Below are 14,706 nucleotides of genomic sequence, written 5' to 3'. Positions count from 1 at the left end.
CATCTATCTATACACATAAAAGGCTAATATGCAAAGTGTCCCCTGGGGAGTTCGACCAGGAGTTAGATTGCTTGCTATGACATGTGCTGACCACCAGGGGGTGGCACAGAACGAAGGGAGGCCCTGGCCAGCAGCCAGAAGGCCCCGATTGGCTCTGTTTACCAACTAGGCCTAGGGACCCTACCCATGCAGGAATTTTGTGCACCAGTTCTCTAGTTAATAATATATAAAAGCTTTTTAAGGTTAGTAATAATTTTAGCTGGAAATATTAAATTTATTTCCTCCTTTCACACAAGTATATCCTTTTGGCTTTATTTTATTTTATGAAAAAGTATAATTATTCAACAGATGGTTATAAATAATTAATTAAAGAAAAAACAAAATTATATTTTTACTGAACAGCCACTCATTAAAATTAATACTGGCTCTCTAAGAGATTTAAAAGTAGAAAATAAAGGAAAAGGCTAGAAGAACTGTCAATAAATATGAATCTCAACAAAGTGAGGAAGGCTTTCTTAACATAAAAATTAGTTTAAGAAGCTTAAAGAAAAATGAATAAATTTGACTTCACATATGTAAATGTATAAAATAAAGAGAATTGGTAAAGTGATTTAAAAACAAACTGTGTAACAAAGTTTTAATGTCGTTGGTATGTGAACAAACTTTGACAGGTGAAACATCAGTGATATAAGCCCTCCCCTATAAACTCACTGTTAATGGTGCCACCAGTACGTGAACAGATTCTTGTTAGTCCCAAGTTTCTTGTATCAAATGTATATTAATAATCCTGAGTTTGCAGCAGGTGCAAGTTTCAAGGCCTGCATCTCATGTCTAGTCCCTAACGTGGAGGGTGTCTGAATTTTATTTCAGCTTTGACACTGGTTGGTAATGTCTAAACCTAACAATCCTGAAAGGAGAGAAGTTCCTCAACATAGGGAAGAGGTTTGAATGCTGGGCAACCAATAATGTCCATCATAATGGTATTTCTTTTTATGAAATTAGTTTAATTCCTCATTCCTTATTCTAAATATTTAGGGTGTTTTTCATAGTTTTCTTTATGCATAATTCTGTGATGACCACTTTTTATAAAAAGCTGTATTTGCATTTCAAAGGATTTTCTTTCTACACATTCATGGACGTGGAATTACTGGGTCAAATGATACAAATCTTTTTTAAAACTTTGATAGACATCCCTATATGACCCTAGTAAAGTTTTCACTAATTTACACTCTCCACAGGGAGATGTGAAAGTGTTAATTTTCCTACCAACTTGCCAATTTGGGCTAGCCACATTTTGTTAATCCTTTCCCAGTATTATTGGTTTAAAAAAATAACAATTTAGTGCTGTTTTACTTTGCCTTTCCTTAATTATTAGTAAGGTTTTAATAGTTTATCATATGTTTGCTATTTCTATGGTTTATTCTGTAAATTGGCAATAGGCAGTTTGAAAAATTTTATTCGTATTTTCTGTATTGATTTTTTCCCTCTTTTTATTGTCCCATTAATTGATTAAAACTTCCAGAATAATGTTAAATAATCAAAAAAATATTGTCAGTATCCTTGCCTTATTCCTATTTTGCTGTATTTCCGCTGAAATTATCCAGGTTTTTTTCATGTTAAGAAAGATATCCTCTATATTTAGTTCACTAAATTGATGAGTAATAAATAAAAATAGGGGTTGGTTTAATTATATGTATTTTTGTTGGTTATAGGGATTTATGATTTTTCCCCTTTAACTTTTTGATGTAATATATTTTATCCATACATTTCTTTATAATGGATTATGCTTGAAACAATCTTTTTTGATAATGCTTTATTTAATATAATTTTGGATTTGATTCATACGCGTACTTAATCCTAATATCTACCTTAAGTATTATTATATATGTTTTATTTTTTTCTGAAATAATTTCAGATTCACAGAAAAAAAATGCAAGAATAATACAAGAACTCCCATATACTCTTTACCCAAAACTCCATTCAAATTTTGTCAATTGTCCCAAAAATGTATTTTCTAGAAAATGGCCCAATGTATGATTACATATTTTACCCAGTTACCAAGTCTCCTTCAATCTGAGTCAGTTCCTCAGTTTCTCCTGACTTTCATGACCTAGACTTTTATTATGAAGATTAACAGGCCAGTCTTTTTATAGAATGTCCCACCATTTTGATGTACCCAATGTCTTCTTATGATTAGACTCAGGTTTTGATAGAAATATTACAGAAGTGATGCTATATTCTGCTCATGCATCCTATCATTTGGCACATGAGGCCAATTTGTCCCATTACTTGCAGTGATAACTTTGAGTGGTGTCAGCTAGATTTCTTCACTTTCGCACTTTTTAGAATTTTTCCCTTAAATTGCTTGAAACAATCTTTTTTGATAATGCTTTATTTAATATAATTAATAAATTATATTACTTAATTTGGTACTTAATAAGTAGTTTATAGAGAGCTATTTTGAGATTATGTAAAAATTTCAGTCCTTAGTTTACTTTTACCAACTAGTTTTATAATCCATTTATGTTTCTTGCCTTAATTATTTCTGCACTGGTTGCTAGATGATACTTTTCAAATTCCATCATTACTTCTACTTTGATTAGCTGGCATTCTACTATGAGAAAGAGTTACACTCTCATTTTTAATTACAATTGCTTAAATTATCCCAGTGTTGTATTATATTGCTTTTACATATTTTTATACCCTACTTGTCCCAGAATTGGCCAGTAGAAGTCCCTTTCAAGCTGGCTTCTGTATACTTTTGGAATGCTTTATTTTTCTTTGAGGACTTTCTTACTTTCTGATACAACAGATGCTCCAAACTCATATTGTTTCTTCCTTGCCCAGCCTTGAAATCATCTGTTTTTCTAAGTTAAGCTTGTTCCTTTTAGTGAAGAGTGATATTTTAAAAGCAACATCAGGCCCTGGATGGGTAGCTCAGTAGGTTAGAGCGTTGTCCTGATAAACCAAGGTTGTGGGTTCAATGCTTGGTCAGGGCACATACAAGAATCAACTAATGAATGCATAAATAATTGGAACAACAAATTGATGCCTGTCTGTCTATCTCTTTCTATAAAATTAATCAACAAAAAATGTTAAATCAATATCTGGATGGTAGGTATGCTCATTGCTACTAGGTTGTAAGTATTCCAAGTCCCTCTCAATGGGCATGGTTAGGAAATATAGACACATATTTACATCTATCTATCTATCTATCTATCTATCTATCTATCTATCTATCATCTATCATCTATCTATCTTCTATTAAAATTCATGAGTAAATACTAATAACTCCAATTTCAATCCACTAGTGAACAACACAGGGTTCATTTTAGCTTCTGCCTTTCCATATTTATACTTATCTAACAGTGAGAAACTGGTTACCATTATCCTCAATATATTTACTACCTTTCTCAATTACCTTAAATGTAGCCAAATGTGCTAACCTTCATGACAGCCTCTCCATTTAGATGCCCTCCTTTTATGAACCCTGTGCCCTGTAGTGGTCACATCTCACTCAGAAACCCTGCTTTGGGGGTCCTGGCACAGGTTGGGCTGTTTCCTCACTATACTTCATTAATGTTTCTCTCTCTCTACCTCTCCCTTCCTCTCTGAAATCAATAAAATTATGTTAAAATATAAATCAACAAACAACAAGTGTTGGCGAGGATGAGGAGGAAAGGTAACACTTTTGCACCATTGGTGGGAATTAAGATTAGTGCAGCCACTGTGGAATCAGAAAAACTAGGAAACCATAGCAGGGTAAGAAATTGGCACTATTAATGGAATGATACCAATGTACTCTGTTTATTTTATTGAAGTTAATGGTGATGTTTTCTTAATCTTTGATCTTAGAATTTGTAAAGAAGATTACATAGGAACCAAAATATATGGCTTTAGAAATAGGTCCCACAATTTACTATCTCAAATATATATAATGAGTAGTAAATAAAAATAGAGGTTTTTATTTACTACTCATTATATATATTTGAAAAGCCTTGGCTTCCACTGATGCAACATTTAATACCAGTGATCATAAGTGATCCCAAAGTCATTATTGATATGTATATTTTCATATGAAGAAGGTGTGTGGAGATGTCATGTAGCTAAAGATGGAGTTTAGCAGACCATGCAGGTATTTATTTCAATACAGCATATTTTTACATGTAATGACCCTCATGAACTGATAAAAATTTATTTGTGAAAATTAATCACTGAAATAAGAGATAAAATATTGGAGATGTCGAATAGTCACTAACATGGTGGAAATACATATAAAAGGAAAAAAAAGGATGCACCAGGGGAAATAGAATGCAGGAGAAATCTGAGGGAGTGCAAATACTACTTAAAATTTTATGAAGATTTTGAAGTCTAGAACAGTTCTTATGTATCAACCATTAAAATTATTTTTTACAGCTTTGATACTTGAAAATGAACAGTTTGGAAAGAGAGGAGAAGATTTTATTTCCACAGGACTAGGCTAGGTAAGTAAGCAGACTTGGAAGTCCTAAGATGTTAGTAAGAAAATTAAAGTAGTTATCAATCTACCTGTTTTCTGTCCCATGCCCAAAAATATTCATTTTAGAAGTATTTGTGGTTGTAGCACTGTCTGAAACCAAATGAAATTATGCAGGATTATTTTCCAGATGTTTTGAAGGTATACAATTCTTTTAAAGCACTGGATCTCAAAGTGTGATCCCTGTACCTATAGCATGGCATCACCTGGGAACTTATTAGGAATATTAATTCTCAAGCATCACCTCCAAAATACTTAATCAGAAATTCTTGGAGAGGTCCCACCAATCTAAAATACACCAGTATGGTGATTACCAGGGGGAAGGGAGTTGAGGAGAGGTAGGATGGTGTAAATGGGGGATAAATGGTGATGGAATGAATCTTGACTTGAAGTAGTGAACACTCACTACAATATACAGACAATGTATGATAGAATTGTACACCTAAAAACTATATAATTTTATTAACGAATGTTATCCCAATAAATTCAATTTAAAAACAAACAAACAGGGAATAAAGGTAACATTTTCTCCTCAAACATCCTTAATAAATGTAGCTAAGAACTTAGAAGCTATGCTGGTCTAAGAAGTCTTTAGAATCCTAAAGAAGTAAAGCTAAAGACTGGATGCTAAGAAAAAGGACAAATAAAGAAAAAAGACTGGAGTGATACAATATAAAAGCTGAGAGAGCCTACCATAAAGGTAACAGACAAGGGTAGCAGCTGTTAGACAGTGGGAAGCACCCCCAGGGCCAAAGTGAACCTTATGAGAGATACTGTAGCAGCAGCAGCAACAGCATCATAGTTGTCTTCTTTTCCATCATCATCATCATCATCATCTATTGGCTGAGAACACATGAGCTCCAGACACTGAGTTAGGAACTTACATAGATCATCCAATTCAATCCTTACAATAAATTAAGAGGATTTAAAATTTTAACTTTACCTGTATTTTACATATGACAAAACTAAGCCTTAGAGAAATTGAATGGTTTACCCCCATATTTATTTAAGTAGCAAGAAGGAAAGTTGAGATTCAAACTAGGCAGCATGAATGAAAAGCCTACTTTTAAAATGCTATTCTTCAGTGATATCTTATAGCATCATGGGTGTTCTCAAAGGGTTGGTAGAGAAAAAGAATACAATAGCCTATATAATAAAAAGCTAATGTGCAAATTGACCAAACAGTGGAACGACTGGTCGCTATGACATACACTGACCACCAGGGGGCAGATGCTCAATTCAGGAGCTGCCCCCTGGTGGTCAGTGCGCTCCCACAGTGGGAGTGTTGCTCAGCCAGAAGCCAGGGTCACAGATGGTGAGTGCAGCAGCAGTGGTGGGAGCCTCTCTTGCCCCTGTGTCAGCCCTAAAGATTTCTGACTGTGGGGAGCGGGCCTAAGCTGTCAGTTGGACATCCCCTGAGGGCTCCCAGACTGCGAGAGGGCTCAGGCTGGGCTGAAGGACCCCACCTACTGCATGAATTTCATGCACCGGGCCTCTAGTTTACTCAATAATCAGTTAAGTTGGATTTGCAGAAACCTTGGAAGTTGAGCAAGTTTGAAAAACTAGAAAAAAACATATATTCTGAAGGAGGGTGCTGTGGAATTGGAGGAAAGACAGGCCAGTCAGACCTAGAAGCAGAATATTTGAAGTAGTAGAAACATGTAGAGTTGAAGCAGGAAGTAGGAAGAGGCATGAATAAATAGCATACAGGGATGGAATACCTCACATAATAACAAAGTTAAGTGTCCTAGGGGGGAGAGGTTCAGTCATCTTGTGCTAAAGATCAAATGCCAACAGCCATATAAATGTCCAAGAAAATCACCTTTCATGACTCAGGCTCAAGGAAGAGACAATCCTTTCTTCACCTCCCTTTTAAGTACAGGCTTTGTTGATAATTTTCTCTTTCAAAGAAATATGGTTAAGACTAAAATTCAATAACATGTTGAGTCAGATATGGGTTTAAAACCCTGTTCTCAGCCAACAGGGAGTCCTCAGCAAGCTTCTAATTATCCCTTTGAGTTTTTGCATCTTTATAATAAAGTTATAACCCTATATAATAAAAGGGTAATATGCAAATTGACCCTAATGGTGGAACTACCGGGAATGACTGGTTGCTGTGATGTGCACTGGCCACCAGGGGGCAGACGCTCAATGCAGGAGCTGCCCCCTGGTGGTCAGTGCACTTCCACAGGGGGAGCGCTGTTCAGCCAGAAGCTGGCTCATAGCTTGCCAGCACCGTCGCGGTGGCAGTAGCCTCTCCCACCTCTGCGGCAGCACTAAGGATGTCTGACTAACAGCTTAGGTCTGCTCCCCATGGACATCCCCCGAGGACTCCCAGGCTGCCAGATGGATATCTGACTGCCAGCTTAGGCCTGATCCCTAGGGGAGCACAGGCCTAAGCTGGCAGGTGGATATCCCCTGAGGGGTCCTGGACTGTGAGAGGGCACAGGCCGGGCTAAGGAATCCCCCCACCCCCATACACACACACACACTGAATGCACAAATTTTTGTGCACCGGGTCTCTGTTAATATTATAATTAAATGAAACAAGGAATATATGGTACTTGGCACTTAGTAGGTTCACCTCCATCCTTTAATATTAAGTTAAATTTAAGTTAATGTCACATGTGCTGACATGGCATGGAGGTGTGTGCAGTATAATCTAATCTAGTTCTAGCTCTAACCCTCCGGGTTAGAAGGTGTATAGTTGAATCAGAAATAAAGGAAAGAGCATTGAACATTTGGAACTAAGAGCTCAGATTAAATATAAATGTGGTAGTTCTAAAAGTAATAATAATATTTTTCTCTTTTTAGTTTTGGGTTCCAAATTTTTCTTTTTTTTTTTTAATCTTTATTGTTTAAAGTATTAGATATGTCCCCTTTCCCCTCCTATTGATCTCTTCTACCTCTCCCCACACCCCACCCTAGGCCTTCACCACCCTATTGTTTGTGTCCATGGTTATGCATATATGCACACAAGTTCTTTGGTTGATCTCTTCCCACCCACTCACCCCTGCCTTCCCTCTGAGATTCAACAGTCTGTTTCATGCTTCTATGTCTCTGGATCTATTTTGTTCATCAAACTCTGACTGAGTTATATCACTTAGCATAATAAAAATTTTCACTCTAGTAGAAAGTGCTTCTACCCTAGCTGGTTTTGCTCAGTGAATAGAGCATCGGCCTGTGGACTGAAGGGTCCCAGGTTCGAATCTGGTCAAGAGCACATGCTGGGTTGCAGGCTCAATCTCTGGGGGCGGGGAGGGAGGGGGCATGCAGGAGGCACCTGATCAATGATTCTCTCATTGATGTTTCTATCTCTCTCTCTCTCTCTCTTCCTCTCTGAAATAAATTTTAAAAATATATATTTAGTAGAAAGTGCTTCAGATTTGATTCTAGGTTGGTTTGGCTCCAAACTACCCCCTGAATTCTCTGTGTGATCTTGAACAAGTAACCTACATTTAATGAACTTCTGTTTCCTTATTTAGAAACCAAGAATATAATTAGATTGTCCAATTTTATTCAGTATATGACAATACAAAATTTCTAGTGTGGCCTTTAGTGGCTTTCCAATGACATTAAAAGTTCAGATATTCATACCTGTAAAGGTATGGATATTGATTGTGTAGCAATCTTATAATATAATTGAGAACAAGTCATTAGATAAAATCAGTTCTTAAGGACCTTAAATAAACTAGATACCTCCCCTTTCTCTGCTATTCAATGCGGTAGAACTTTGGTTTTGAGGTGCACATGTGCGTGCGTGCATGCATGTATGTGTGTGTGTGTGTGTGTGCATGCATGTGTCAGAAAGAGAGAGTGTGTTTATGAGGGAAATGGTAAATTTACATATTTACAATTCTCTAGTTATATTTAAAATTTTTAAATGGGCTGCCTGAGATCCAAGCCCTGGTGTCTTTTATTATTGTACCTCAAATACTTTCTATTAAACTAAATGGAAAGCATGCTATGCTTTGATTGTGAAAGGAACTTTGCAAGTCAGTAGGCATGCCTTTTAAAAGCAATAAAATGAAGCTGTCAGCCATTGCAAATGGACCAAGATGGAGGTCACATGACTAAACCACCCCTGCACCAGGCAGCTCTGATGTATTTTACTCCAGTTTCAACCTATTAATCAGAGTAGTTGGAAGAGCAATAATTTAAATGCTGCAGTAATCAATTCCATACACATTAATAGAAGCTACAGTCAAACTTTGCCACACCACTGACTGCATTGGAATCTTGACAGGAGCCCTGAGGGCCATGCCTAATTTGCATTAAATTTACATAAAATTGTAAATCAAGAATACATGAACACAGCCCTAATATTTGTTAGTGCTTAGATCTTGTTAGATAGATTGAAATTGCTGGTGGTTTGACTTCGCTTGCAATAAAATCGTGCAGCTGATCAGCTTTGTTCTCATTCTGCAATTATGGGGAACAGGACCCTAGAGAGCTATAGTTGGCAGCATGTGTATGCCATTTAGGGTTTTTGTCCTATAAAACCATGACTCAGATGTGTCCTTGGAAACCCCGATCGAGAAGCAGATTTTCCCCAATGACTTTGCAGATCCTTGTCACTGGATTTGCTCACAAGCAACTTGCCATTAGATGGAGACACAAACTACATAGAAAGCTGGCCAGCGGAGAGGATGTCAAGGCCTCTGGAAACTTTCATTTTTCCAAACAATATTTGCTATCATGAAAACAGATAGGGATATTATCTAGGCTGGGGACAGGTAAAAATCAAACCTTCAGCAAAGTACGCAGTACTTAACAGCGTGAAAATGTGGACTTCACATGGTTTGAAGCATATATGTGTTCTTGTGTTCCTGTTTCATCTTATTCCAATGGCTGTAGCCTTTGCTGTGTATTTTCACACTCAGGGCAAGGAGAAAAGATTCTCACCGAGGGTACTGGCTCACAGTGGCAAGACTCTACTCTCTATATTCTCCTTAGTCTTCTCATTATAAATCTATACTTTTAGAGAAAAAACATTTACTTAAGTGCCAAAATACATTTAAAAGTCTTCCTTTTTTATTTTTAGAAAGTATTATGCAAGTATTTTGTACAACGTGATTACTCAGTGCCCCCCCCCCCCATCCTATCATTTTCTTACCTTGCACGATCAAGTAAACTTGGGAGGTCTTGGGCTCATGCTGTGTCTGAACCGAGCAAGTGTAGGAACCCTCATCATAGACATCCACCTTCTGGATTCGAAGGCTGTACTCCAGAGAATGGCGTTTCTCCAGCTCCACCCGGGGGTCCAGAGACCACTTGTCATGCCCAGCAAAAATGATGCCAGAACGGTTCAGCCAGGCCACTTTTGAGTTCTTGTCTTCTACAATGCACCTGGCAGAGCAGAATAACAACATTAGAGCCTTAGCCATGCCTGCATCTGCATTCATTTTTCACATGATTAGACTCAACAAGACCAGTCAAGAAAAATATTTAATGCAGGATGAACCATTGCCTTGTTCTTTCTTAGAGTCTTAAATATCATCACTAGTTCTCCTTTAAGACCTAATTACCATTCAATGGATAGATATCATTATATTAGATTCAATTCAGCAATAAACAATCCGTGTATGAGTAATGCAGGCAAAGTTAAATGGGTATTGATTTCCCACTGGATTATCTTCTTGTCTAGGAAAAGGTCATTCACACAGAACTCCATCTGTTTAAGTAATTTTGAGAATCAGATGATTGATAATGTGGCACATTTACCCAGTTTTGAATTGTACTTATTCTTTCATTGCTATTTTCTTGTGTGATGGTATATTTGAGTTATGCCCCACCACTGTAGGAATTAGACTAGATTTCAGAGTTTGCATCTGATCTGTATGAGTTTGGAATGCCTACTCCCAGTAGTGAGGCATGTGTGAGCAAGCCCAAGTAGGTGGATAGGTGTTGGGTCAAGGTTATCAGGGTTAGCTAGCATCATCTTGCCTAAGTGTGTTTCCAGCTGCTGAGGGCAGCAGGGTATCTGCTGGAGAGACAGCTTGCTACCAGCATTTCTGAGCCCATTAGTATGAATTCAATCTTTTGTGGGAGGTGAAGAAACCAATTTTATAGTTTCTCTTCCAAGGATGATGAAGGAAAAATGCTTATTTAAATGATTATTTTAGAAACCTAAAAGTCTCTCCCTGAAACTTGAAAGAAAAGGGAAAAGACCACAGATCAGTGAAGAAGGGGAAAATACTTTACATGATACAGTTTTCTTCAATTCTATTAAGAACCTGGAAATGAAAAAAATAAAAAGTTCTCTCTGTTTCACTTTGGCAAGATTTATGTGTACCCCACAGGAAGATTGTCCTAGACCCTCTTACAGCTGCAAAGCCAGCTGCTCAGCACTCTGGGGCATGAGGGATGGACAGGAGGAGCCAGGAATATGACAGCAAAACAATCAAAACACCATATTCCCTTATATTTTCCAAACTAAATCAAATCCAGGTTTCCTCTCAGGTCAAAAGAGCCAGACATAGAGATTCCACGCCTATGCATAAACAGGAAATTGATGTCCTACCCATAGGCTGTCCACAGTAGGGATACAGAGGCTGATTTGTATCTTTCATAAGGAGAAAGGCTGAGTCTTTTAAAAATTCCTATTGTGCAGAAGATCTCCTTACCCCATTAATTTTGGTTGAATTACGTATTTTATTTAGCATGATTATCTTATTTAATTAGTTGGGTGCCTTGATATGCAGGTCTTTCTTTTCTTCTCAATCTATTTATTTTCCTAAAGACAGGCAAATGAAGGTATCATTTAGTATCTCCATTACTCAATATGTATTTCTCTGCCATACAGATATTACTGGGATTAATTAGATACATTTGATAATTAACACTTCTCCAAGAGGGAGTGCAGAACTAACTTCATAGATACTTGCTGCTTCTTTCCAGACTCAATTTTACTTTTTCTCTTCTTTCCTTTTATGGCATCATTTCTCTGTCGTTGATGATGTTTGTGGCATGTCTCAACTTAGAATCATTTTTTAATTAATTAGCAGGCTGTTTGCTATCTTCTAGATCATAAATGAAGTTGTTCATGTAGATTTACTGTGTTTTTACTTTCTACTGAGAAGAATGGAAATGTACCTCTATAAATGTGTTTTAAATCTTCTATCACATTTTTCCTTCTACTTTTATCATCTACACAGCTCAACACAGCAGCAAGCAGATATCATAGAAATAGACTTTGAATGCTGTTTAGCCTAGCACAGTGGTTGGCAAACTGCAGCAGCTCGCGAGCCACATGTGGCTCTTTGGCCCCTTGAGTGTGGCACTTCCACAAAATACCACGGCCTGGGTGAGTCTATTTTGAAGAAGTGGCATTAGAAGAAGTTTAAGTTTAAAAAATTTGGCTCTCAAAAGAAATTTCAATCGTTGTACTGTTGATATTTTTGCCGACCACTGGATGGGTCCTAATATGTTCATATTGGAAAAAAAGATACCATATAATGCATTATGCACAACAATGGCCACCAGTCAAATAAAGACTGAGATTTTGACTAATTCATTAAGGTATCTCCCAAAACTAATCTGGTGTAAAACAGTAAAACTTGGCAAATGTCTGTCATATGAATTAACAGTATCACAATGCAGACACAAGACCTATGGTTACATACAGGGTGGGGCAAAAATAGGTTTACTGTTGTGAGTACCAGAAACACAGAGTTTATTCTTACATTATTACTTACTAAAGGCCTGGTGCACGAAATTCGTGCATGGAGCGGGGGAGTGTCCCTCAGCCCAGCCTGCAACCTCTCCAATCTGGGATCCCTCTCACATTCCAGGACTGCAGGCTCCCAACCACTTGCTTGCCTGCTTGACTGATTGCCCCTAACCACTTCTGCCTGCCAGCCTAATCACCCTCTAACCACTCTCCTGCCAGCTTGATCAATGCCTAACTGCTCCCCTGCCAGCCCGATTACCCCTAACTTCCCTCCCCTGCTGGCCTGGTAGCCCCTAACTGTCCTCCCCTGTAGGCCTGGTTGCCCCCAACTGCCCTCCCCTGCTGGGCTGGTCACCTCTAACTGCCCTCTGTTGCCAGCCTGGTCGCCCCTAACTGCCCTCCTCTGCTGGCCTGGTAGCCCCCAACTGCCCTCCCCTGTAGGCCTGGTCCCCCCAAACTGCTCTCCCATGCAGGCCTGGGCACCCCCCTCCCCAACTGGTCACCCCTGCTGGCCTGGTCGCCTTGAACTGCCCTCCCTTAAAGCTTGTTCCCTCCCAACTTTCCTCTTCTGCTGGCCTCATTGCCCACAACATCCTGCCCCTGTTGGCCATCTTTTGGCGCCCATCTTGTGTCCACATGGGGGCACCCATCTTTGACCACATGGGGGCAGCCATCTTGTGTGTTGGAGTGACGGTCAATTTGTATATTACCTCTTTATTAGATAGAATTACTTATTGTATTATTTTCCATACAAACAACTGTAAACTTACTTTTGCCCCACCCTATATATTCCACCCCACCCTATATATTCCACCCCATGCTGACCCCAACCTGAGCTCTATAGTATCCACAAATGAATTGGGTGAATTTTCTTTATCAGCACAAGATAGAGTATCTAAATTGGGTCTTTAGGATCCTTTTGATATTTGAGCAATTTTTGTCTATGGAAAAGTTAAAATCACCACACATATCATTATTCCAAATTATTCTATGAGAAGAGTCAAATCTATCTTACCTAAAGGAGTAATTGACTATTTTAGCAAAATTGCCAGACCGATAAAAATGCATCTTCTTGAAACAATATATTATGTGGGAATTTTGCTATGACAATCTATATGACATCTTATTTTTACATTGTGTTTCATTCAAATTTAATTTTTAAATTTATCTTTTACACTGAAGTGAAAGGTGTATTAGAATTCAAATACTCTTTTTACTAACTCAGTATAAATAGCTAACTCCAAGCACCAGAGTTCAATATAGTATTTCTTAAAAGAAAACCACTTCTCCAGATACTTAAGTGTTCTGTTTTTTTTTAGTAATCAACAGTTCCAAAGTAAATGCATTGACTATAAACTAGAAAGTCATTCTATATAATAAAGAGGTAATATGCAAATTGACCCTCACACCCTCACACAAGATGGCTGCCCTTATGTGGTCAAAGATGGCCGACCCATGTGGTCAAAGATGGCTACCACAAGATGGCCAGCATGGGAAGGTAGTTGTGGGTGATCAGGCCAGCAGGGGAGGACAGTTAGCGGCAACCAGGTTGGCAGGGGAGGGCAGTTGGGGCTGACCAGTCTAGCAGGGGAGGGCAGTTGTGGGGGACCAGGCCTGCAGGGGAGGGAAGTTAGGGGGGGACCAGGCCAGCAGGGGAGGGCAGTTAGTGGTGACCAGGCTGGCATGGGAGGGCAGCTGGGGGTGACTGGGCTGGCAGGGGAGGGCTGTTGGGGGCGACTGGGCCTGCAGGGGAGGGCAGTTGGGGGCAATTGAGCCAGAATGGGAGCAGTTAGGCATCAATCAGGCTGGCAGGGGAGTGGTTAGGGGGTGATCAGCCTGGCAGGCAGGCGAGTGGTTGGGAGCCAGCAGTCCTAGATTATGAGAGGGCCTAAACCGGCAGTGGAACATCCCCCGAGGGGTCCCAGATTGGAGAGGGTGCAGGCTGGGCTGAGGGACACCCCCCCCCCCAAGTGCACAAATTTCGTGCACTGGGCCTCTAGTCTTTCTATAATTGACTTAAACTTTCATACTGAAAAATAAGCAAAAGAATAACACAATTTCAGAACTAATTAATTTTAGATTCTTGATATACAGTAGCAACTATTTTAAATCATAAGGAGTGGATGTAAGAAAAAATATGGTAAGAGTCAACGTAATAGTCTCAGTTTGTAGAATTTGTTTGTTAAATGAAAGTAACCAGTCACACAGGGTAGGCACAAAATGCCTGGCTTTTCAGAAATGAGGAAATTCTGATTAATACAGACCCAGGTTTCCAGAATGCACTGACTGGCTGGTAAGCTCATGAGCTTGCATCTAGGAGATGAGTTGGCTCAACTGTGCATTTGGCATACCTTGTAGAGCAAATGAAAATTCTCATGCTATGCCATCATGATGTGGTAATAATGTATTATCCTATACTTGATGCTGCTTGAGTGCCAGACAATCTACTTCAAAACTGGGTACCTAGCCTGGCTTTATGGCTCAGTGGTTGAGCGTCATCCTATAAACCAGGAGGTCA

At 38.8% G+C, this 14,706-nt stretch overlaps 1 protein-coding gene and 1 long non-coding RNA gene across 4 annotated transcripts in view; one reads left to right on the top strand and one right to left on the bottom strand.

The window, feature by feature from the left end:
* LSAMP (limbic system associated membrane protein) overlaps positions 1-14,706 on the bottom strand; it is a 631,931-nt gene that overhangs the window by 296,040 nt on the left and 321,185 nt on the right. For all 3 annotated transcript variants that reach the window (XM_008146624.3, XM_054713959.1, XM_008146625.3), the window contains exon 2: positions 9,633-9,865. In XM_008146624.3, coding sequence (XP_008144846.1) covers positions 9,633-9,865 — 233 coding nt within the window. The remainder of the gene's footprint in view (positions 1-9,632; positions 9,866-14,706) is intronic.
* LOC114233396 (uncharacterized) overlaps positions 1-14,706 on the top strand; it is a 58,500-nt gene that overhangs the window by 15,959 nt on the left and 27,835 nt on the right. Inside the window, exon 2 of the long non-coding RNA XR_003619544.2 lies at positions 4,417-4,484. This is a non-coding gene — a long non-coding RNA (uncharacterized LOC114233396). The remainder of the gene's footprint in view (positions 1-4,416; positions 4,485-14,706) is intronic.

The sequence above is a fragment of the Eptesicus fuscus genome, chromosome 3 (assembly GCF_027574615.1).
Source record: "Eptesicus fuscus isolate TK198812 chromosome 3, DD_ASM_mEF_20220401, whole genome shotgun sequence".
In the NCBI taxonomy this organism is placed as follows: domain Eukaryota; kingdom Metazoa; phylum Chordata; class Mammalia; order Chiroptera; family Vespertilionidae; genus Eptesicus; species Eptesicus fuscus.
Note: the sequence above shows the minus strand (reverse complement) of the source record. Positions and strands in the feature narration are given on the sequence as shown.